The sequence below is a fragment of the Colletotrichum phormii genome, assembly GCF_030913505.1.
Source record: "Colletotrichum phormii strain CBS 102054 chromosome Unknown BDP81scaffold_9, whole genome shotgun sequence".
Taxonomy (NCBI): Eukaryota; Fungi; Ascomycota; class Sordariomycetes; order Glomerellales; family Glomerellaceae; genus Colletotrichum; species Colletotrichum phormii.
In genome coordinates this window covers 827,877-851,455 of record NW_026851451.1, presented here as the reverse complement: position 1 = coordinate 851,455, position 23,579 = coordinate 827,877, and the positions used below count along the sequence as shown (strand labels likewise).

The 23,579-nt window shown below is 53.7% G+C and overlaps 8 protein-coding genes across 8 annotated transcripts; 4 read left to right on the top strand and 4 right to left on the bottom strand.

Annotated features, from left to right (window-relative positions):
* Positions 1–3,715: 3,715 nt before the first annotated feature.
* Positions 3,716–6,155, bottom strand: BDP81DRAFT_393868 (kinase-like domain-containing protein; the record flags this gene model as incomplete). The annotated part of the gene is made up of 7 exons (XM_060587878.1): positions 3,716–4,294; positions 4,353–4,490; positions 4,552–4,967; positions 5,018–5,414; positions 5,474–5,623; positions 5,782–5,866; positions 6,007–6,155. 7 exons carry the CDS (start codon positions 6,153–6,155, stop codon positions 3,716–3,718), a joined length of 1,914 nt encoding a protein of 637 aa, XP_060445791.1.
* A 467-nt stretch (positions 6,156–6,622) lies between these two features.
* On the top strand, positions 6,623–7,026 carry BDP81DRAFT_219899 (uncharacterized protein). Its single transcript, XM_060582785.1, has one exon. It carries the CDS (start codon positions 6,670–6,672, stop codon positions 6,886–6,888), a length of 219 nt encoding a protein of 72 aa, XP_060445790.1. The 5' UTR covers positions 6,623–6,669; the 3' UTR covers positions 6,889–7,026.
* A 470-nt stretch (positions 7,027–7,496) lies between these two features.
* BDP81DRAFT_449257 (sybindin-like family protein) lies at positions 7,497–8,085 on the top strand (the record flags this gene model as incomplete). The annotated part of the gene is made up of 2 exons (XM_060592386.1): positions 7,497–7,902; positions 7,982–8,085. 2 exons carry the CDS (start codon positions 7,497–7,499, stop codon positions 8,083–8,085), a joined length of 510 nt encoding a protein of 169 aa, XP_060445789.1.
* A 486-nt stretch (positions 8,086–8,571) lies between these two features.
* Positions 8,572–10,548, bottom strand: BDP81DRAFT_219886 (peroxin-3). Its single transcript, XM_060582784.1, has 3 exons — positions 10,284–10,548; positions 9,806–10,203; positions 8,572–9,733 (listed from the first exon to the last, which is right to left on the bottom strand). The coding sequence occupies exons 1-3, from the start codon at positions 10,439–10,441 to the stop codon at positions 8,670–8,672; spliced, it is 1,620 nt and encodes a 539-aa protein (XP_060445788.1). The 5' UTR covers positions 10,442–10,548; the 3' UTR covers positions 8,572–8,669.
* Positions 10,549–11,420: 872 nt separating this feature from the next.
* Positions 11,421–12,876, top strand: BDP81DRAFT_426860 (autophagy-related protein). The gene is made up of 3 exons (XM_060590317.1): positions 11,421–11,614; positions 11,919–12,242; positions 12,351–12,876. Exons 1-3 carry the CDS (start codon positions 11,539–11,541, stop codon positions 12,536–12,538), a joined length of 588 nt encoding a protein of 195 aa, XP_060445787.1. The 5' UTR covers positions 11,421–11,538; the 3' UTR covers positions 12,539–12,876.
* Positions 12,877–13,712: 836 nt separating this feature from the next.
* BDP81DRAFT_318315 (fork head domain-containing protein) lies at positions 13,713–15,935 on the bottom strand (the record flags this gene model as incomplete). The annotated part of the gene is made up of 1 exon (XM_060584349.1): positions 13,713–15,935. One exon carries the CDS (start codon positions 15,933–15,935, stop codon positions 13,713–13,715), a length of 2,223 nt encoding a protein of 740 aa, XP_060445786.1.
* Positions 15,936–20,901: 4,966 nt separating this feature from the next.
* On the bottom strand, positions 20,902–21,687 carry BDP81DRAFT_426854 (uncharacterized protein). Its single transcript, XM_060590316.1, has 2 exons — positions 21,128–21,687; positions 20,902–21,048 (listed from the first exon to the last, which is right to left on the bottom strand). Exon 1 carries the CDS (start codon positions 21,364–21,366, stop codon positions 21,175–21,177), a length of 192 nt encoding a protein of 63 aa, XP_060445785.1. The 5' UTR covers positions 21,367–21,687; the 3' UTR covers positions 20,902–21,048; positions 21,128–21,174.
* Positions 21,337–22,264, top strand: BDP81DRAFT_219845 (uncharacterized protein). The gene has a single exon (XM_060582783.1). The coding sequence runs from the start codon at positions 21,479–21,481 to the stop codon at positions 22,037–22,039; it is 561 nt and encodes a 186-aa protein (XP_060445784.1). The 5' UTR covers positions 21,337–21,478; the 3' UTR covers positions 22,040–22,264.
* Positions 22,265–23,579: the final 1,315 nt, after the last annotated feature.

The following is a 23,579-nucleotide window of genomic DNA, read 5'->3' as shown; positions in this document are numbered from 1 at the left end:
CTTACTTAGTACCTCTATCCCCGTACGAAGCTTACGGTTCTCAGCCTCAATAATAGCAAGCCTATGGGCTAACTTGCTAATACCTCTGGCCTGGAAGTCAATTACTTCGTACATTGGTGTTGGTGAGCTACCTTGATGTGCTTGGATCTTCCTTTTAAGGGAGGTAGCACTTCGTACGCCCTCTAGTGCTGTAATTGGTGTCCTTGGGTCCCAGGAGCCTTGGCTGCTTGGCCGTGAGTTTGATGGTGTTGGCGTCTTTGGCTTGAAATCCAAGCGAGAAATAACCACTTCAGGGTTAAAAGGTACAAGGCCTGCCTGCCTAAAACCAGCTCGTACGTTATTTTCGCCCATGGAAGTAAAGAATGCTGCTTTAAAGGCAGGAAAGAAGTCATCCTTTGTAATATGGGAAATCTGTATCCGCATCATCTTCTCGATTTCCTTGCCGTACGAGTACTTTAACGGGCTAAAGCACCCAACATCAAGAGGCTGAAGCTCGTGTGATGAATGGGGAGGCATACAAAGAGCAATAATGTTTTGTTCCTTGCAGTATTCGTCAAAGTCAGTCGATTTATGGCTATTATGGCCATCAAGGATCAAGAGGCGATAAGAGCCCTTCGTACGAGTCCTTGTACACTGATTAAAGTGCTTTAGCCAATCTAGGCCAATATCATTTGTCGTCCATCCATTTTCGCTTGGATGGATACGCCATGTGGCTGGAAATTGGCCATTAATATACCACGAGAGGAGGTGATTGTTGGAATAGGCCTACATTAGGCAGCAGGAGGTTGCTGCCGCGGTCCGTTCCAGCCACGGTGGTCCGTGTGGCTCAGCCACACGAGGGTGGTATACCCCAGACTTCCTGCCGCCGCTGGCACCTGGTTAGACTTCCACTAAAGAACAACAAGAACAAGCAATATCACCACTACAGTCGGTGATCGTTGCTACCCACGATACTCGAGTATTTTCCTTTTCCACCTGTGAATCCAACAGTGATATTTGCCCTTTACGATGACGTACGGAGGCAGCGCCCAGCCATCCGCACATACACCCTGAATGACAGAAACCCATTCTCGATTGCCAGGCTGTTTCGTACGAGGCCTTCCCTTACGGTCAGAAGTCGTAACAACCTTTGCGTGCGATAGCATTCCCATCAGGAAACCAGTCTCGTCAAAATTATAGATATCGTTATCCTGTATCCCATACTTTGCAATTGTGTTTCGCACAAGTGCAAACCAGCCTTGTATAATCGTAGGATCCTCAGCTAAGGCCCTCTGATAGTCGATTCGACGTTGAAACCGCATTTTCAATTCAGGGACGCGTCGTACGAAGTTCTCTGCCCATCGCGGTCCAGTACGCGTCCCATCGCGTGCGTTTAGGAGTTGGTCGGCCATTTCTCGTACGTCTTCTTGTCGCGGAGGGAACCCTCGATCGATTAGGTCAATAACTCGTTCAAGAATCACCTCCTCTTCTGTTATAGTCATCTTCATCGAATTTGGTCGTGTTTCACCTCGTGCGACGCGTCCAGCGCGTCGGTGGCGGAGGGTTGATTCAGGGACCTCATAGATAGAGGCAGCTCTTCGTATAGACATTTTCGGGTCTTTTTCAATAGCTTGGAGGGCAAGGGTAATTCGACTTTCAATTGAGGAGGATTGCATGTTCGTACGTGGAGAAAAGGTGACCTAAAGATGAAGAGGGTAGAATTGGGAGGACGTGCGTCGCTCGCTATGATGCGTCGCTCGCTATGCAGGTACGTTAGGCTATTATTACGGCTAGTGTTACGGCCAGCTAGTCGTAGGGGTAGTTTGCAGAAGTTGAGGCTGCGGAACTGGTAACAGTAATCGTAGTCGTGGAATAGTTTCAAGGAAACTATGTCTGTCAATCGTAAGGGCAGGTAAGGCTTCGGTGATCAATCGTAGTCTTGTCAAGGTAGTAGCTGAAAGCGGATGTTAATCCTGATACGAAGTTAATTGCTGAAGAAGCTATGGGAAGTCTGTCCTAGAGCCCGGCTCGAGTCCATCCTATATACAAGTCCTGATCCTGAACATATCCTTTGTTGCCTGATCACCATGTTCGTTGGTGATCACTAAGTGGATACTGGTGAGCGCTCACTTTGGGTGATCACTGTGATCACCTTATCGTGTGCTCACTTTGGGTGATCACTGTAATCACCTTATCGTGTGCTCACTTTCCTTATCGTCACGTGACTTGTTCCATAGTTCTTCCGTTCCATGAGGAGTCACCTGAGTTCCCGGATTCTCTGCGTATATCAGGTAGATAGCCGCCGCAGGCCTGTGGGGCGGGCCCCCTGGCCTTGTTATGCATGTTGGGTTGTAACAGCTAGCTAGTCGTAGTGAGGTATGTTTACAGAAGTTGAGGCTACGATACTAATGAACAGTTCTAATCGATATAATAATCGGATATAATAACCGGAGATTATTATACTTCGTGGTTAGATAGCTTTCTAGAGGCTATGTCTATAAGTCGTAAAGTAGAGAAGGCTTCGGTAATTAATCATAGTCTTGTTAGAGGGGTGTTACGCCCGCCGCAACTTGTCACTGTGGGCGCGTAGCTATATATGCAGAACAAGGGACAATGATGACCGGAGTCATCATTATCGAAGCTTTTGCTTTGTGCCACAGTTGGTTGCCTTGTCCAGCTCGTAACAAGGGGTTCTTATTAAAGATAGCTAAAAACGATCATAAGATCTAATACAAAGTTCATTACTAAAGAAGCTATAGGAAGTCTGTCCTTAAGCCCGGCTCAAGTCCATCCTATATACAAGTCCTAATCCTATCTGAACATATCCTTTATAGTTAGGACCGATATCACCATATCGGTTCTTCAGGGGTAGACCGCCCTTATCATATCGGTCCATGTTCAGGGACCGCTTATCGCCCGTCGGTCCTTTTTATCATTACGTAACTTATCCATAATTCTTCCGTTCCGTAAGGAGTTTCCCAAGTTCCCGGGGTTTCTTATATATATCTAGTAAATAGCCGCCGCAGGCCCGCGGGGCGGGCCCCCTAGCTTTATTATATATATTAGGTCGTAATAGGCGTATCTATAAGTCGTAAGGTAAGGTAGGTAAGGCTCCGGAACGGTCCTGCGGGGCAGGCCTTAGTGGTGGTGATGCGTGTTAGGCTATATCAAAAAGGAAATATTAGTGTAGTTACATTCACCGCCTTCATGGGGAAGTACTAGATTTTTCAACCAATTAAAATCGTGGACGCGGACGCCGCTGTAAGGTGGACGCCGCTGTATCAATTCCGGACGCCGCTCTATCAATTCCCTTAAGATAATGGAAGGGTGGTCCTCGATGGCGGGTAGAAGTAAATTGTACATCGTCAACAACGAAGAAAACAAAACGTGATGTTTTGGGTCCGTAGAAGTTGACTCTGAAAGGAATTGATGGCATGTGATTGTTGGTGGCAATCCTTCGAGGACAAATGATATGTGACACTGCATACTTATAATAAGCATGTATGGATTAAGAGGATTGACATGCTTGCATACCCAGTCTTTAAAGACAGCTCTTGATTATACCATGATGGACCAGGCTCCAGGTATCAAAAAAACGACCTCTTTCTCTCATGATTGCCACGAACAGGTATCATATTCAAAAGGAAAATTATCCAGGTAATAAAAGCTGTTTCCATGCCTGTCCGTAAAACGCCAGGCCGTGTGTCTCCTCAGTCCCTCACACTGCGCCCCATTCTCAACTCTCCTCCTTCTCCTCCCCAGTCTTGGCTTTCGAAGCACCAGTCATGCTATGAACCAAATCAGCGAACCGGCCCTTGGAAGCAGCCAGGTTCGTGTCGGCCTTTGGCGTCCCCACAGGCGTAACGCCCGCCGACGTGCCCTCCACGACGTTAGCTACCTCCTTGTAATGCTCGCGGTCTTTAACGAAGCGCGTCAGGTACATGGTCTTCTGCCGCGTCTGCTTCCTCATGATGCGCTCCACCTCGGCCTCGTACGCCTTGTCGTAGATATTGAAATCGACGTTGGTCGGCGACTCGGCCACGGCGCCGGCCGAGGGCTCGTCCTTGTCGAACTCGTCCCGGGACCCGATACCGATGCCGAGGATGCGGGGTTCCGAGTCGGACCTTTCGGGGGGTGCGGTCTTAGTGACGTCGGCGAGGCTGTTCTTCTTGAAGAACTCGCGGCGTTTCGAGAGGAGGGCTTCAATGTCCTCGTGCGGCGCACCCAAACGGGGGGAGTCTGACTGGGAGCCTTCGCGTGACTTGGCGTTTCTTTGCCTCGTGAGAATGTTCTTGAAGTTGTGGATCGCTTTCATCTGTCGTGGCTGTTAGTTTCTTTATATCGCGGCATTAACCACGAGGTGCGCTGCTCACCACGCAGAGGAGATGGTTCATCTTCCGCGTAAAGGCGCGGTTGAGCTCAAGCTCGTTTGGGGGCTCCACGGTGTTCGAGCAGTTTTCTTCCTTTGAGAGCAAAGCATCTGTCCCCTGTTTCGTGACCCACGGATGGTCCTGGTTCATGATCAGCAAGAAAGTCCAGCCGCTGCCTCACGGGAATAAAACTAGTGCTCACCCGCAACTCGTGCATCTGAATACGTTTCTGGGGGTCCTTTTCCAGAATCCTCGTGACAAGGTCCACAAAGTCGGGGTTCTCATCCTCGGGTAGCTCAGGGGAATCTGTTTTGATGGCTTCGTACATCTCAAGCACGCCCTCTTGCTCGAATGGAATTTTGCCATAACGTAGACAGTACAGCGATATTCCCATCGACCAGATATCCGTAGCCTTGCCATCAACGTCGCCATGCCTTACTACGCAAAGCTCGGGTGCAAGGAACGCCGGAGACCCTGCCGATTTAGCCGTTTTCATGGGGTCGCCCGGCTTCTCGAACATCTCAGAGACGCCAAAGTCCACAATCTTGAGCACATCATCATCGGTAAGGAGAAGGTTGTCCGGCTTGATATCCCGGTGGATGACGCCTTGCTCATGCACTAGACGGTGTCAGTCAGGCTGGACAGGGCCCATGTGGCAGCCGACTTACAGTATTCGATGCCTAGAATCAAGTCTCGGAACCAATAACGACACGAATCTTCAGCGTACGGCTTCGCCTTCTCGTTGAGGCCGACCTTCATTACGACTCCCTTTTTGCACATTTCGAGGACCATGTACAGTGAGTCCTCTTCCGGGTCGTCCAACACTTCAATCAGCTGGACCAGATTCGGGTGGTTCAGCTTCTTCATGATAGCAATCTCTTCTCTGATAAAGAACAGGGCATCGTTGACGTTCCAACCAGCGTTGCCTTCCTCGCCAAAATGAGGCGATAGCGGCGCGTTGAGACTAACACGGGGGGCGAAGCGCTGGGGTCGGCGAGCGCCCTGCCGCAAGATGTTGGACTGCGCGCGTTTACGGAGCCGAACTTTGGAGAACTCCTTGACGGCCTACAGGTGGACGTGAGCATGGGGGTCATCATCACTTTGCAAGCTTAGGAGGCCCATACATATTCAGTGCCAAATTGGTCCGTCGCGAGGTGGACGGCACCGTAGGAGCCCCGGCCAATTTCCTCTTTAATGATGTACTGGTTGATGCGGTGGTGACTTGAGCCATCCTGAGCTTCGGTGCCGTATTCCGTCACGGCGTTGAGCGTTTCCTGTAGCAGTTTCCCGGTGAGTTTCTCTGGATCTGGTGCTCAATGCTCGGGTTCGTCGTCATCGCAGCTACCCCGCCCCCACCAAGCACAACCAGCGGCAGCGGGGCAGATCGAGAGCTGGGGTTTCAACGAAGCTTGGCGAAACAAGGAACACGCACCTTGACTTCACGGTGAGCTGAAGGGGTTCGACGGTGATGCCGCATGGGGCTCTGGAACTTTGATGGTTGGGCAGCCGAATCGGATCTGTACCGCGTAGGGCGAGCAGGTGGTTAGAGTGTAGCTCGCCGCGCAGTGGTGGAGCGCGCGGGGGAGGCAGTGCAAAGTTGCAGCGCAGCGCAGAGAAGCAAGGTGAGTTACGGAGTAAGTGCAGTGAACTGACGTACATGGGGGCGGCGAGCGGCGGACGAGTCTCGGCGGGCCCTTCGCCGTGGAACCCTACCGCGATGGTGGGCGAGGCCACGCTTGAGGTAGCGAGGGTCGTTGAGGCCATGGCCGTCGTTGGCGGGCTCTGAGGTTCGCCGGATTCCGTCATGGTTTTCGCCTTGTGCGAGGCTGAGACTGAGAGTTGTAGATGGGAGGGTTGTGTTGTAAGCTTGACGTGATGTTGGAGAAGCAATGTTGGAGAAGCAATGTTGGAGACGTGCGTGTGAGGTGGGATGAGAGTGAGAGTGAGAGTGAGAGTGAGAGTGAGAGAGCTAGCTGCAATGCTCTGCTTTGCTCATTCGGAGTATTGCTATTAATAACGGCCGAGGTACGGATACACGAGCACACACTCAGACGTAGGACAATCTAAGATATGACGGACAGGCGCGAACGACCGGACGAGCGAGCGATGGAGCTGTCGACGTTTTGAACCTCGAGGCGCGCGTGTGTGAGGCGAGGAAACCGAAAGCGGCGTCAAACGAAAGGAAACAATAAGCAAGGGCACTAGGATTCGCGAAAACGAGACGACAGCTGAGCTTTAAAACCCGACCGAAAGGAAACTGGGCCGGGGGGTGGTGGGAAGAGAGAAGTACAGATATACATAGTAAGGTAAGGTAGAAAAGATGGTGGGAAAAAATAGGCGTTTCTCGTTCAGCTCTTCAGGTTCAGAGTGTGCCCCCCCTTCCAGCCCCCACGTCTCTCAGGTCTCCTTCCCAAGGATCACCTCGCAGTCTCCAGTTCCTCAACGCCCTACGAAAAGCCCAGTTTCCGTCTTATCCATTTTCACGGCTCCTCATATCCATGCCCAGCTTCTTTGCCCGTTGTCATTGGGCGCATGGTAGAGTTCCCATCATGGGCTGACTAGTGTGCTCCCCTCGTAGGGCCAGCTCCGAACCCCTCCTTGGAGTCCTTGCGCCAAAGAATTACGTTCCGTCCGGGGGGTCCACCACAAGGCAGAGTGACACCCCCTGCCAGTAGGTATTACATACCTGCGGTACCTTACGCAATCGGACCAGCTCCAGCTCACAGTTGCAATTTCAAAGGTCCACCGAGGTACCTACCGACCGAGACAAGCAACGGTAGCCGCATTTCGGGGCTGGGGCCACTGAACGACCGGTCACTCAATCGTCCCGCCTGAGCTACGGATACCTTGTCTTCATGAACTTCTTGCGACTTTGCACATTCAAAACCCGTGATACACAACGACACCGACAACCAGCGAATACCCCGACGACCTCGAATACGACCGGATCCGACACCGCGTTCCTGAGAGATTAGATCAATCAGCGATCTACATACCATACGCATCCCCACGGCATGCGCCCCTAAACCACCATTCACCCATCCCTTTCCGCTTCGTCTCGCCGACCATCGACAGCAACAACGAAAGACCCGGCGCAAACACGGCCACCTCCCCCGCGCGCCCGCCGCGGCCGACCCCTAGCCCAACATGGTCGTCTACTCCTTCTACATCTTCGACCGCCACACAGAATGCATCTACTCAAAAATCTGGCTCCCCGCCGAGCGGCCCCCCTCCCAACAACCTCCCTCCTCCGCCGGCACAGGCGCCGCACCACCACCACCACCACCATCCCAGCAGCTAGGCCGCCGCAGCCAAGTAAACTCGGCCAAGGACGACGCCAAACTCATATTCGGCACGGTATTCTCCCTCCGCAACATGGTCCGCAAGCTCGGCGGGGACGACGACGCCTTCATCAGCTACCGCACCTCGGCCTACAAGCTCCACTACTACGAGACGCCCTCCAACCTGCGCTTCGTCATGCTTACTGATACGGCGACGCTGAGTATGCGGAATGTGCTGCATCAGATTTACATTAACCTCTGGGTTGAATATGGTATATTTGATGTCTCCTCCTTAAGGATGGATTGTCTCCCCTTTTGGGAATGAACGATGGATGTACTGACCTTTCATAGTCGTCAAGAACCCCCTGGCACCGGCCGAACACAAGGGCGGCGAAGGCGTCAAGAATGAGCTTTTCGAACTGGGTCTGGATCAATTCGTCAGGAGCCTGATGTGAAGGAGCCGTTTGCCGTTCAGGAGCAGGAAAAAGACATACAAACCAAAGACCAACACGCGTGAACGGCTCTCATTCTGGGAAACCTTCCCCAGTAAGAATCAATCTTCGGCAACCGAGAAACTGTCAGGCGGTCATCATAGTTCAAAAGTGTCGAGACAAAATAGTTGCCTCACACCGAGAACGTATGTTGACAAAAAAGAGCCCATTACAACCATAGACCAAAAAAGGACGTCATGGGATGACCGGACGCTCCCCCCACAACAACGACGAAAGAGCCAGGAGAAACGCGAATTGGGCGAAAATAGATCAAAGGAACGGATGGAGCTGCCCGTCTCTTGTTCTGGGCTAGCCCCAGTGTTGTTGGTACAGATTCGAGATGGACCATCCATCTCTTGACCATAGATTATACAATGATACCTATATTTCCAGCTCCCCGTTTTGCTTTGCCTTACCCATCCATCGCCTTTATACCAGTTAATATCATTATAAACGTCATAGCTCAGCTCACACAGCCTGAATTCAATGTCAATCGAGGTCTGGGCCACAGATTTATATGTATCTCTTCCTCCATCTTGCGTGGAAGGCTACTTGGTGTCCACCGCCCTCCCCCACGCACTCTCAAAGCTGGACTGCGGGTTCACCATCACAAGGCTCTCCTCTCCAGTCCCCTGCGTTGTGCCCTGCGTCTGACTGGGGAACGTCGCAGCAGTACCCTGGCTGGCGCGGGGCAACTCGCTGGCCCTCACGTCAACGGCGCTCGCCATGATGCCCTCGTCGTCGTGGTGGATCTCGTTCTCCCAGTTGCTCGAGTACACCACGGCAGCGAAGCCCTCGAGGTCGGCGACCTGCTCCATCTCCTGCAGGTACTCGTTCGGCATGCCGTTGCCGATGATGTGTGCCTGTCTCGTGAGGACCAAGAGGATCTTGGGCAGCAGCACCACCACCTGCGACGTGCGGGGCTCCGACTCGGCGAGATCTGGCTTGTCAAAGGCCGCCGATGAGAGCTTCTTGTCCACGAGCAGGGAGAAGCCCGCGTCGAGGATGAGCGTGAGCACGTGGGTGAAGGAAGGCGACTCGATGAGGTCCGACGTCTCGTCGAGCAGTCTTCTCACGGCGGGCGATGACGACGGCGAAGACTGGGACGTGTTGCTCTCGGACAGCATCACGGTGCTCTCCTCCAGGATCCCCGACTCGCGGAGGACGTGATCCTCCTTGTCCCGCGGCGGGAGGAGGTAGGGCAGCCACTTTGCGGCCCTGCGCTCCTCGGGCGTGGCGCCCTCGACGGCCTTGCGCACCGCGAGCGTCAGCTCCGAGAACTGCTCGAAGCTGAGCAGGTCGCGCGGGCTCAGGTGTCCAAAGACCTGGCGGACGGCAGCCTCAACACGCTGGCCGAGCTCCTTCCACCCCTCGTTCAGGAGCCACCAGCTAAAGGTCAAGTAGCGGCGGTTCGTCTCAAAGTCGTTGCCGTAGGGCTGGTCGAGGCCGTCATCGTCGTTATTCTCCAGACTGATAGTTGCTTGGGCGGTGCCGGTCGCCAGAGAAATGACGCTCGAGAGATAGCTGCGGCGGCCCAGGAGGTTGAGTTGGACTCTTGTCAGCATCGTCAGCAATGCGAGTGTGTATAGCAGCGTGAAGGCTCTCGTTATGGCTGGGATATCAATGTCAGCACCTTTTCCCCTTCTACCTGTCCGTTCCATCGCATCAGACGTGCGTCACTCACAGCTGATGGTCAAATCATCCCACAATTGCCTCTTCGACTTCCGACTCTTCTGCGTCGGCGCCGCCCCGCCATCCTGTTGCGCACCCTCAGCTGCCCCTCCAGCGGCGGCCGACGTCGGGACCGGCACCGTGATCTGGCTCGCGTGCACGCCGCTCTCGCTCTGCACGCTGCTGCTAACCATGCTTCGGCCGTCGTCCTCGGTCATAGTGGTATCTGCGATGCTGGGCGGGCTGCCGCTGCCGCTCTTCAGGCTCTTGGTCTGGCCCTTCATCTTCTGGATCTCGTAGGTGATCTTCTCCGTGTTCATGGCCTCGAGGATGTTCGTCGTCGCCGAGGGAAGAAGCGCGAGCACAGTGAAGGTGCAGTCTTCTTGGTTTTGTTCGAATCGGCGGCGGAGGCTGCATTGGTGATAGTGTTAGTCCAGGACGGAGAGGGAATTATGGCAGCTATAGGGGGAGATCAAGGGATGCCAGCTTACTTTTCTTTTGCGATGCGGTCGCTGCTCATGCGCTCGCGCGCATCGTTGATCTTGCCCATGACATACTGCGTGACAACGTAGCCCGCGCCGACGACACCCACGCTGACGGCGAGGGGCGTCCTATTCCGGCGGAACCATCGCTGAGTGGCTTCCAACATGGTTCGGTCTGACGCGGCGAGCGAAGAAATGTCCGAGGGGTAGGTCTGTTTCTTGATGGAAAAGTGAGGTACGGTAATGGTAGAGGGGGGCAAAGGAGGGAAAAGACGAGAAGATTGAAGTTAGACAAGGAATAAGAAAATAGTTAAAAGAACCCCGATCGAAGCTTTCGAACACAGTTAGAGAATCAAAAAAGGCGGCCGTTTTGCATGGGGAATCATATGAAAAAGAAGATTGGGAGGTTTTTTTTGTCTATTAAACCCCCCCAAAATTGGCTATCTGGGCGAGCTCTAGGAAGGCTGGTCGGCACGTAATGATAAGTTGGAGCAATTAAGCACACCAGCAGAGAGGAGCTCGCGCCTGACTGCCAGTGACTGGCTGCTGCTCTTTGCGAGTCGTGAACCGTGATTACCTCGGCCCAGCCACACCCACGTTCCCGCGTCATCTCAATTAAGGTACCTTAATGCCCGTGTTCTCAACTTCTTCCCCCAACAGCTGTGGCTGAAGTGCCGGTACCGCAACCGCCGCCGCATCGAGCGCTTCCCGACTGTACCTTAACATACCTTGTATCTGTACGGAGTACGGAGTACTTCGTACATCGCTGCCCGCCTTTGCTGCCCACCACGAACGACTACCCACTCACCTCACAGTCCAAGTTACCTTATGGCCCGTGGGATGCGAAGATACGGCTCGGCGGCTAATGCACAGGGCCACAGACATTCTGCTCCCCATGACCCAGCTCGGGGAAGTACCTTTCCCAACCTGGAAGAAGGCAGAGTACCCCTGCTACCGATTTCCCGTCCCCCCGCCTCTCTCCCTTCCCTCCCTGGGCAATCATAACTGCGGTAGTGACTCCCCGCTCTCTTCTGCCCGCCCGCCCCCCTTATCGGCGCGGCGCATCAGTGCTGGGCTGAAGTGTGAGGTGCCCCTCAATACATCTGACACCTTTCTTTGGGCCATTCCCTCACCTTACCTCAGGCAGAGGGAGAGTATCTATCTATCTATCTCTCTCTCTCTCTCTCTCTCTCTAACGCCAACCGCATCCGTCTATCCGACAACCAAGTCACCGAGCAAAATACCATAATCAAGAAAAGGCACGATGCAGCAGAGCAGCGCCCCAGAGTTCATTCTCGAGGCCTTTGCGGACCCGGCCTCCGTGAGGGACGTCGTCAAAGGTACCTACCAGTCTTTCCCCTCCCTCTCCCGTCCCCCCCGTCCTCTTTCCCATAGGTAGCCCGCAGTCGGGCGCCCCGCCAGACGTCATATCCGCCTCAAAACGAACGACAATGCCTTCCGAACCTCTCAGCCTCGCGATGCGACGACCGTCTGTCTTGCCTCTACCTTGCCTCCCAAAAACCCCCGCCAACATCCCAACCAACCAACCAAAGACCCCAAAACCCATGAAACAAGCCCATTCCTCACAGTGACTCTTAGAACAGAGAATATAAATGCTAACAGAACCTCACCACCATGACACAGGAATCCTCCACACAATCTTCTTCCACCGCTTCTTCCCCGCCGTCGTCCCCTACACCCGCGAAGTCCTAGACCTGACCCTCCCCTACGTCGACGACGTCGAGCTCGAGACCATGATCGAGCAGCGCGCCACCGCCCTCGTCCGCCAGCTCGACGCGGAGCGCTCCTCGTCCGGCAGCGGCGGCAGCGGCGGGGGGCGCGGCCAGCTCACCGTCCAGTTCTTTGAGAAGAAGCGCCGCAAGGCCTGGCTCATGCGCGGCGACGAGGAGGTCTGCTGGGAGTGCTGGACCGTCAAGGTCACGGTCGCGGAGCCCAGGACGGAGACTGGTTGGTTGACCCTTACCCCTTGGGGCACCTAGATGGGGTGTAATCATGATGCGGAAACAAGGAACAACAAAGGCTGACCGTTGGGGGCGTAACTCCTAATACAAACAGAGCGAGCCAAAGTCCGAAAAGCCATGGAGACGACGCTCATGACGACCGTCATGAAGGTCATCACCTTTGTCAACGCGCACAAGGATCACATCCCTCCGATAACGACACAGGGGTCGAACCCGTTTCCCTATCAGATCAACATTAACCAAAAGGAGTCGGGCTGGGCTACGAGGATGGGTATTTACTGATCTTTTTTCTGCGAATTTCTGTGTGTGCGAGCGACGACACCACGACACTGTGAAACTGTAATGAGATGTTTGACAAGATGATTTTTGGTTGAATTTTGAATCGTTCTTCCTTGGGACGACAAATATTCAACGAACCCCAGGATGAACGATGGCGACGCTGCTGGCAGATATCGTAGAGGTACGCACACACATTCCGGCGTTTCTAAGGACAAGGCATGATTCACGAGGTATAGACCATGTAGGTAGGACATTGGGGAAGTTAGAGCAAGACAATATGATACCCGTTCTTGAGTTCAACAACCAAAGACTAGGAGGTCACGCGCGTGACAAAGTCTAGCTTCGTAAATGACTGATGACGAATTTACCAAATCCAAGGACATGTTCTACTTACGCGTACTGGGACAGACACATCATAACAAGGTCGAGAGCGAGAGGCATGCTGACTTGAACATACTCCACAGTATCCATGGGACTCTGTGAAGTGCACGTTACCAAATAAAAGACTCAAGTAGGGAGTAGCCTCATGCATGGGGTAAATGCATTCTTTATGATATTGGCGACAGTTGCGCCGTCATTGATAACACCCACAACGTTTATGAGGAGACTCTCTGTTTAGTGCGTGTTTCCATAGAATTGATCACTACCAGTGTGCTTAGCAAAGGAGCGAAGCTAATACGCTACACATCCAACCCGGATCTTTCCTACACAGCAAAAAAGAACAACCAAATAGCCATTCCGGCCAAACAGCAATAGAACCAAAAGCAAGAAGCAAGTGTCCAGCCCGAACCTAACCTGGTCCAAGGCCGACGAAAGCAATAAACGCGCAAAAAAACTCATGTTCCCCTCCGTTTCTCTCTCAAGAATGATGATGTCCCTTCGCTTTCCCCCTTTGCCCACCGGAAAGAATAAGGTAGAGCCAAGACATTATATGTGCACTGCTTCGTCATTATCATAAAGCAAACAATCATGGACAAGAGAATTGTGAAAGCCTCGAAGCCCGAATCAGACATTAGTCTTTAAAATCAGCCCAAAGTTTTTTGTGTTTCCCCAGCGCGCTCCATTATCGTGTGAAGTGTGTCGAAACAGGCCCTGAATGCCTGAATGCATCGGGACGTCATGCCAGTAAGTGTGTTCATACATCGTAACGGTCGTCATCGTCTCTCATTGGATGAGATTAGAATTGCGTGGTGTAGCTTCGTCCAAAAGCAGGCTTGCTCGGCTTGGAGCCGGAAGCCTTGGGTTGGGAGCCAGACCCAATCTTCTCAAAGCCCTGCAGGATGTCGAGACCCGAGTACTCGGTGGTCTCCTCCGACATGAAGTCCGTTGTGTCGAAAGAGAATGAAGGCCAGTCGCCCTCAGCCGCTACCTCGTAGAATGAACTAGATATCTTGGTCGGCGAGGGGAATCTCCATTGCACAGCGGCATCGTTGTTGGCCTTGATAGGGGAAGACAGGCCGTCAAAGACCTTGCTGGGGGTCTCCCACATGGCGGAAGGTTGTGCGGGTGCTTTCAAGAAAGGCGTTGAGAGAACCGACTTGTTGCCGTTACCCGAGTCATGAGTATCGACCAAGGCATTGGCAGAGTGAGTGCGCTCCAGACGCGGTCGCTTTCCGCCGGACTTTTTGGAGGGAGACTCTTGAGGTGCGCCGTCAAAGAAGTCGTTGTCCATGTCTTGGAAGATGTCAAAGTCACCAGCGGTCATCAGGTTGTAATTATAGACGCTCTCGTCCAAGTTGAAAGCAGGGCTCCACGGCGCGTTGCCGTCACCGGTGCCGACCATCTTGCGGATCGGAGACTGCAGCATCTGGCGGACATTTTCGCGGTGCTGGCGAAGGTTGGTGTTGGGCGAGGCAGACGGCGGGGCCTTGGTAGGCGGCTTCAGTTTCATGGCCGGCGTGAGCGGTGGCAGCATCTGCCCTTGCTGGCGGAGCGGCGATGAGGACGGTGGGGCAAACGCGTTATACGACCGACCCTTGCTAGGGCTATCGTAAGACGACGCGCGCAAGCGAGCAATCTCATCCTCGGCCCTGCCAGCGCGACTGCGCTTGCGAGGACGATCAGCCTCCGAGGTAAGAATTCCAGTCTTTTGCGGGCGCAGAGCAGATGATTCAAGAGACGAGATGTAACCGCTGTCGTCCATGGACGCGAACTTTCTCTTGTGAGATCTAGTGATCGACGACATAGGTCCGCGGCCAGGCGGAGGAGGCGTACGGCTGCGGGGCTCCATGTGTCGCGGGATTGGCGGTGAAGAATGCATCGTAGGCGGCAGAGGAGAGCATTCGTGGTCCAGCTTATCTTGTCCGTCTTCCGGTGCGGCCGAGTCCGAGACGGGAATGGTGGCATCGGATGAAAACTCAACGGCAACGGTGGCCTGGGAAGTAGGCAAGGGCGGGAGCGTCGTCGCATGCCTGATCGGCGCAGGAGGCGGAAGGGTCGGCTCCTGAATCGGCATGTTGGCCGGCCTCGAGGGTTCCATACGGGTTGACATGACAGGCACATTTTCGGCGGTCGTCGCCGTCTTTCTTGCCGGCTTGTCCTTCATGAATTGTTGCTCCATGCCCTCCTGGATCGTCCAATAGTTGCCCTTGCCCGGATCGTCCTTTGGTCGCTCCACCTTGATGAAGGCCTTGTGTAGGCTGAGGTTGTGCCGAATGCTGTTCTGCCATCCCGATTCCTCCGCCTTGTAAAACGAGTACGTGTCCGAGATCCACTTGTAAATTTGTGCGAGGGTCAGGCGTCGTAGTGGTGATCGGAGGATGGCCATTCCGATCAAAGTCGCGTAGCTGTGGCCTGGTTTCGTCCCATCGTCGACAATCGGAGGGAAAGAATCATGGGGTGGAAGGCCCGACTCGTCAGCCTTCACCTTCTTCAGAGGTCGTGATTCCTTGATCGGCGCAGCCTCCATCAATGTGCGCTTTCCGGGTCCTTTGTGCATGTAGAACTGGTCGAAGTTGATTGTGGGCGGCGCAGGATACAATTGCGGGTGTACGTTTTCCTTCCCGAAGCCGGCGGCTAAATCCACGGAAGGAGGCTTCTGTGCGACGGTCTTGAACTTGGATAAGTAGGGCTTCTTGTGTAGCGAATCGGTGTTCTGGAGATTCGCTGATGGTGGCGCCATTGGCACCATGTTCAACTTGCTGCCCTGCGACTTGAACGGTGCATGATGCGATTTGATGTTGCCTGATGATGCTTTCAGAGGCGAGTGTCTATCGGATGCGAGCATCGGAGGATTGAGTACGACGTTGTTGTTACTTGTTGCGCCAAGCGGCCTCCTCGGTGGCTTGGAGGCGACAGGCATGGGTGCGTGGTTGATCATTGTTGTCGAGTTCTCGAAAAAGTCGTCTTGGTAGATTTGCAAAGGCTCATGAGAGCCGGTATAGCGCGTGGGTTTGGCCATGTCGGCCGATAGTAGTTGATGGATGTCGTCTCCAAACCTGCGTCAAGTACGTTCGCGGCAAGTAGTGGGCTGTGGGAGGGAGGGCATGTCAGCGAGCCGCAACGGCATAAGGTTAGATAAGTAGTTGACGGTGCGGTCTTGACTCTGTCAACCTGACAGGGCCCGGCTTCCAAGGTTCTTGAACCCGAACGGGGTTTTGCATGATTGAAGGGAGGAGAAGGAGAGAGGAGACTCAAGGCTCACCTAGGTCGGGTCTAGACTCTGGAAATGAGTTGTGGGTCGTGAATGCAAGGGGGCCTTTTGGCGGTCAAATTGTAAGTTTAGCGACGGGATCGCTGGATCGACACGATGCGATCAGGCAAGCGATGGTGATATTCTGCGAAGAAGTGGTGCCCGGCAGACAACGATGCTGTGCGAAGTCGATAAAGCGCGATGGGGTGTGTGCGTGTGTGAGAGTGTGTGAGAGAGTTGAGAGCAGAGTCAGCAGGCGAGGGTGAGGGTGAGATATGGCTTATGGCTGCAGAAAGGTGAAAAGAAAAGAGGGGATATCAGGCACGATACCACGCGAGGGAGAGGAGGGTAGGTAAGATGTAATAGTCGAGCCGGCGGTAGTGGTGGTGGTGGTGGTGGTGGTGGTGGCGGTAGTGGAAGTAGTAGGTCAATGAGGAGGTAGAGCAAAGTGTGGGAGTCGGCGGCAGAAGGATGGACTGATGGATTGATTTCAGCCAAGGCGAGTGGAGAGGACCGGGATGTCTTTGAAGAGGTGGGCGGCCAGCTCAGCAAGCCCAGAGATGTCCGGTGGGGCCTCTGGAGCACGGGAGGAATGGGCGATTGGACGAGAGGAGCGTGGGCTGTGACACGACCGACCAGGCTAGGGTACGCCGAAGTGGCAGCAAGGGTGTGTAGTGTTAAAGGACCTCCGTAGTCTGGTTAGATGCAGGGAGTGTAATGGAGTAGGTGTGTGTGAGTGTGTGGTGTGCGCGAATGTGAGTGTGAGTGCAAGTATGAGTGTGCGTGTGCTTGATATCGTCCGGGGTTCGATGGCATAGGCACAGGCACAGAAGGTAGCAAGCAGCATGAGCAACCTGCATGGATGATGGGTGGTGTAAAAGTGTGAAGATGGTGGAGGAGGATCATGGATGTTGGCGATGATGGGATGCACGGCAACGTCGACCGTTTGCTGGAACACGCCGTCCCGAAAAGAAAGAAAAAAAAAAGGTCGAAGTTGGAAGCCAACCGTCGCCGAGCGGGAGAGCGATCAGAAAGAAAGTGCGCACACTTGGCAAGAGACCTGAAGTAGTGTAGTCTGTGGTGTATCCGTTGATACTATTACTGTGTATAGGTAGATAGAAAGCTGCTCGCATCCGGGGTCGGTGCCCTGGGGCCGTAAACCGTTTGGTTTCTGTCAGGCGCCGAGGATGAGGATTTGCGTTTGTGTCTTTGCGCGTTTGCTTGGGCCGCCGTCGAAAGAAAAGAGAGGGTCAGTCAGCCCGGTCGGTTGAAGTCAAACAGACTTTCTCCCGGCTCCAGTTCAGGTCGAACGAAGTCTGAAGAGAACCGACTGAGGAGACGAAGAAGAAGAACAAGAAGCTCAGGGCTCTCCCGGGGCCAGGCCTGTCAGACTCAGTTCCAGTGGGGAGGAGGAGGGGGGGGGAAGGGTGTCCGCGCGGGTTACGTCCGGCAGACAGAGAGGAGAAGATGTGGAAGAAAGAGGATCCCAGTCTTCCTAGAGCCTACTGCGTAGTAGTGACTAGTGACGACGTTTGTACGAAATGTGAATGGGCGAAAGCTGGCGACAGGACGGGAAGGCTATGCTATGCACGTACTGTATGCAAGCAGGTTTTGCAGTTCATGCGAGAGTCCGTGGTGGGCCGCCGACGGGCTCTACTACAAAGTACGATGTAGGTACGGGACTCCTCTTTTTGCGCTGTCTTCCAACAGAAATGTGTCAATGTGCGCGCGTCTGCCACCGAAAAAGGTTGAATTTCCACTGCATGTGCACCAATATCCAGTGACCACTGCACCACCCCCCAAGGTCCCCTACTTCCCAGCACGCCACAGGGATGGATGCTGTAGATAACAGCTAGAGTCTCTAGATGCAGCTTGACGGGCAGCGAATGGTGTTGCATGCAGGGCTCTGCCGGGGAAATATCTGTGGATGCTGTGGGCAATGGTGCAAACTGTGATATCGCTCCGTCCACCGTCGTCGACTTCGTCCTTGATGGTGTTGCGACTGTCTCGAGACTACCAAGATGCCAAAGGAAGCCCAGGCCGAAGATGGTCGAGTCCAGCTGGTAGCGCAGGGCCGAGAAAAGAGACCATGGAGTTGCCTTTTCTTCCTCTGGCAATGGCCGAAATGCTAGTCTCCCTCACGGTTGTGGCTTGTTCGGCTAAGCGCTCGTTTGCCGTCAATTGGCTGATCTGATCTGATCTGATCTGCAGCCGTGATGAAATGGGCTTCCTAACTAAGACCCAAGAGGAGAGAGAAAGAGGCGAAAAATAAAAATGGCTACGGCTGCTGTTGTGTGCGAGCCTGTGAGGGCTCAAAAAGAGGTCACTGTCTCGGTCTGCGACGGCTCTGCGTCCTCTCTGTGGTGCCCTCGTCTGGTCTCGTTGAATGGCCTCTTCTTGTCGCTGGCTGCTGGGATTGATTGGGTCGAGGGGTTCGAGGCACAGGTCATGGATGATGGAATGAAGTCGGCGCGTAGCCGACGCGTCTCACCGATTCGGGAAGAAAACAACAAACGCGTCCACTCTCAGCCAATCAAAAGAGCCACATCACATGACTGTGCTCCCGATTGGCTGCTGTGCCCCCATCCGATGAAACTGGGTCATCCCAACTCTTGTGCCCATCAGGAGCCATCACGGAAAGGAAATCACGGATAACCGCTGAAAAAGGCTGGACGACTTCTTTTTTCTTTTTGTCAGACTGACACCACTTAACAAAATTTCATATCCTTCCCCCCAATCTTAGTCTTTTCAATGGCTTAGGGTGTCTTGCAACGATTGTCCCCGCTGTGAAACTGAGACCGAGACCTATGTACCAAGACCCCCCCCTCTCTAATGCTGGCCAGATCGTCAGGTACGGAATGTGACGGGCGTCTCACTTTACCTCCCGATGATATAAGACGTCGAGGCGAGAGAGACGATTTGCGCGCGTCCATTCCGCTTGTCCTCATCTCTCGCCTCGTGCTCTGCGTTTTCACTCTCTTGGACGGCTAGACGGGTCTTTTTGGGCCGAGCATGACCAACCTGTCCGTGCCTGGAGAGGATCCCATCAGAATGATCAGATTCTCGTCAATGCTTCCTTCCATCATCCCAGCTGTTTGATTCCCAACCGGAGAACAGACTTCTAGAACCGGGCTAGATGGGGCGCTGTCCAAGAAGGGTACCCATGGAATTCTAGGTGAAAAATGACTAAAAACTGCTCGAGCCTCGGCGCAGGGAGCACTCCGGAGCGCCCATGGCCGGCCGTGAAGAGGCTAACAGCAGCTGCACGGATATACGTTGGGAAACCTTGGAAGGCTAATATTGTCATGGATGAGCGGTGTCGAACAGGTCTTTGCCCTCTGCGGAAAGGCGACGACAGCCGCGGTGTTGCATTGGAGCGAGCCTGACGAATAAGCATGCCATCTCTAAATGGGCGACGTTCAACGAACGTTTGGTGGACGCCGGGACGGGTGGCAGCCCGGTGTGAGAGTTTGTGAGTGTCACTGTCCGCCTCAACCCATGTCTATCAATCACAGGTGAACGGAGACAGCCATTGATGAAGGAGAGACTCTGGAACTCTGTTGTACAAAAAGGCAACGTCCAGGCCGTGGCGCCAATTGCGACAAGACTGCTACGACATGTGTCTCTCCACCGGGCCCGAAACTTGAGTGTTTAGAAGCCCAGCGCGGCCAGGTACGGGGAAAGGGTCTCGGAAAGCAAGACAACATCTCATGATCGGCACTCCTTACTGTCAGGCACAGGACCACGGGAGCCACTGGGGCTTACAAGTTGGAAAGGCATCTGACACTAGTCATGATACCTGTGACCCGTTCGCTTCAATTCTCTCTGTAAAGTTGCCTTGGGGCCCATGAGTCCATGACCACTGCTACGTGCTCTAATACGTGCTTGATGGGATAGAGATATGGGAGTGAGACTCATGCGGTCAAGCTATCCGTAGGTAGGTGAACACAGTCAGCTATGTACCAAAGTCTTCACGCACGACCCGAATGACCCGTCCGATAATACGAAATACCGAGAGCGGGAAACTCCTCTCCCGGGCTCTTTCCCCCCCATCCGTGACATCATCCCTTCTCGCTACCGCCAGCAGTAAGGTACTGTGGTACATACTCGTGGTGCTGTCCAATCCCTTCGCACATGTTTTCTGGGCTGCTCTTTCCAGAAACCTCGTGTCTCCGCCAGTGCCCGGACGTGGCCCCAGCTCTCGATCCCCAATCAAACCGTTTCCACCTCGAGCCGTCTCATTGGTTCCGGTAGCTGACAATGTTTCAACCAGAATTGGGACCAACTTCCCAACTTCTTGCCTGTTCCTGCCCGCAGTGCCCGTTCCTGCCATCAGGTTCCACCGGGTCTCGAAGCCACTTCCCAGTTCAAGAAGTACGTGTCTCATACCCTACCTACCTTAAGGTACCTTTATCTTTAGGTAGTGTAAGGTAGGTAGTACGTACCGCATACCTGACCTGCTTGCAAGTCGCAACTGCCAATTGCAAGTGGGAATGCGTGCACCTCGCAAGTCGCAAGTGCAAGCAATGGGAAGAGCAGGCACGCCGCACGCAGGCAGCTGCAAGTGCAACGCTTTGGCTCAGCTTGTGTGGTGCAGACCAACCAGGGTTCTGGGAAGCAATTTCTCTGTTTCCTGCCGCTGCATCTCTCACCACTCATTCTTCCCATTCTCTCATTCACGAATCACCATTCACCGCTCGCGCTGTCAGTGGTCACTAACGTACCTGATCGCTCCAGCCTCAGGTACCTGACGGGCGTCCACTCCCATGTGAACATACCCTCCCAATTCTGCGCAATCCATTCACAAACGAAGAGGGGGTCACCAGGTACCGTACCTATCTTGGCTTTTCCACTGCCAGGTTCAGCCCAGTCGTCGCACCCTGTCAGTCGATCTTCGCATAAGATGCAAATCTTCCCTACGGGAGATATCCCATCTCGCACATCATTGACAACGCATCTAGCTCGCCCCGAACTCTGACTCTTCGCTTTCCCCATCTCGGCATGTTTCCTACCTCGTGCTCAACTGACACTTGGGCAGAAAAAAAAGACAGAGAGAGAGACCTTCTCCGGAAGAAAAAAGCCATCGAGATCCCCACGGAATCCGCTCCGCTGACCACCTCACTTCCCTGACGATATGGAGTAATTCATGGACAAAAAAAAATATAGACACATGGCAGCAATGCGACAGAGTTTTCGTCATTCTCTGACCACTCTTTTCTCTTCTTCCTCATTCTCGTGCGTTTCCCGGCCCGGGCACAACTGCCAACTCACACCCGTTGGATGTTTAATGGGACTCTCGTCTGTCCGTTTCAATGCACAAACGCTCGCGGCGGACCACAACCCGCCCGCCGCTGCATCGCACTACTGTACTCCGTACGAATACTCCGTACGTTCCTCTCCATCATTTCCTTCTCACAGACTGTCACTCTCCTTCTGGGACCCCCGGAACGTCTATCCCTGCCTCCTTGATATTAATAGCGCTGCTTTTGATATACCCGCTCAAAGTGCCGGCCGTTCTCCCATTCTCATTCCCATCCCATCTCGGATTCAGTACCTGCCTTGTCCGGCGTGTCGTCTCTAGCGTGACGATACTCCATAGCCCATACTCCGTACCCAGGGGAGAGGACCGCCGCATATGCCAACCTGCGGCCTGCTCTGCCTTACCTTATCATCTCCAAGCAACTCGTCTTTCCAACCCCAGCTTCATCCCCCCATGTCAGGCCACGAAAGGAGCCCCATATCGCCAGATAACCCTACGGGCTGCACTCCGTAGTCCAGAAAAACCAAGGCAGCCGAGGAAAGCTTTGGGCGTATTTCAGCTCACGCGCACCGTCGCCGTCCGTCCGTTTACCGATCCCACGTCGAGTCTGTGATCCTCAACACCCTAGAAAGAAGCATTGACGACCAAGAAGTTGGCCGACTCTAGAATCTCGATGCCCAATTGCCGCCAACAATGCCCTCTCATTCCCGTCTTCCCAACAATGGACAACGCATTTGCCATCTCATTTACTTTTTCCCCCATGGCCCATCCGTCCGCCTCGGTTTCGATTTCTTCTTTCACTAGTATTGAAAAAAGTTTGCCTCTACGTGCGAAAGCTGGTTTGGAAAACGGGTCCCTCGGCTCTGTTGTCTAAGTCTAGCAAGTTTTGTTCGTAAAGATCAGACCGGCAGACCCTCATTCATGAAAAAGCAAGCATGAAGCATAGGCCAACGTCCGATCTCCGGCCCATTATCTAGGACCTTTCAGACCATTCATCGCATCCTACTTCCTCCCTCGCATCAGCCATGTCGTAAGACGCAGGTGAAAACCCTCGGCCTTTCAATGTTGGGACTATCTACCTCAGGACGCTCCAGAAATATCGCATCCCGCTTCCTTCGAAAGTATTCGGCGCCCTTTTCCAAACGCCACTCCGGAGCCCAATCGGCCCTCTCAAACTGTAACACACAGACTCGGAGGACCGAGACACGATCTTCCCGAGTCTCAACAGCACACAAGTCTGCCTTTCCCCATCCCCTTGTCCTTCCATGGCCGTTTCCAAACTTTCCATGAGATCAAAAAAAAAAGTTCGGTGGCTGGGAGCATTTCCAGGGTAGCTCTAAACTGGGGTTCATCCTTTCCCACCTCACGAGCACCTCATCCGTGCATATGTTTCATCGAGGTCGTAGTGCTGCACTGCTGTTCCTCTAACCGTGACAGCCTGGGTCCGGGGCCTACGACGAGAAAGATCCCAAAATGCTGCTGCAGGGCACGTTCCTCTCCACAGCATATCCTGCAGAGACTCTACCTCCGACGTGGGCTCAACATCTCAACTTTACGGATGCTCGCTTTACCACTTTTGTGACTTGCAGATCTAAGAAACGTCCCCTCAATGTGGGTGAAGCTCGAACAGTCGAAGACGGGGGAGGGGGAAAGAGGACCCGTAGATCCACCCCCCTCCTTCTTCATGTCGTTCCTGTCCCAAGCTTCCTAGCCGAGTACAACCGTATTCCAACCTTGAACGTTGAACGTCTTTTTGATAGCTCTCTTGCTCAGCCTCCTGTGGCTACATCTCAGCAGCAGCTCTCTCCATGGTAAGGTGGCGAGGTATCTCACCAGCTCGCTCTACGTCTCCATCTCTCTAGCTACGAAAGACTAGGACGATTGACCTCCATATCTAGCCCATCACTAGAGCGTTTCCTCTTCACTGTGGTCTGTGGTGCCCATCCTCTGTCGTCAGTTGGCCTCGCGTCTACATTAGTCTATAGTCTAGACAAACTAGAAAACCGCAGTACGATACAAAGCAGCAAGGCTCCCGAGAAAGCCGGGACAGAGACGGAGAGAGAGGGTGGCCACCTAGTTTGCAGCGGAGAAAGATTACCTGCAGACTGCAGTAGACTGCTCATGTCGTAATTGTGTTGCACATGAAAAAGGAA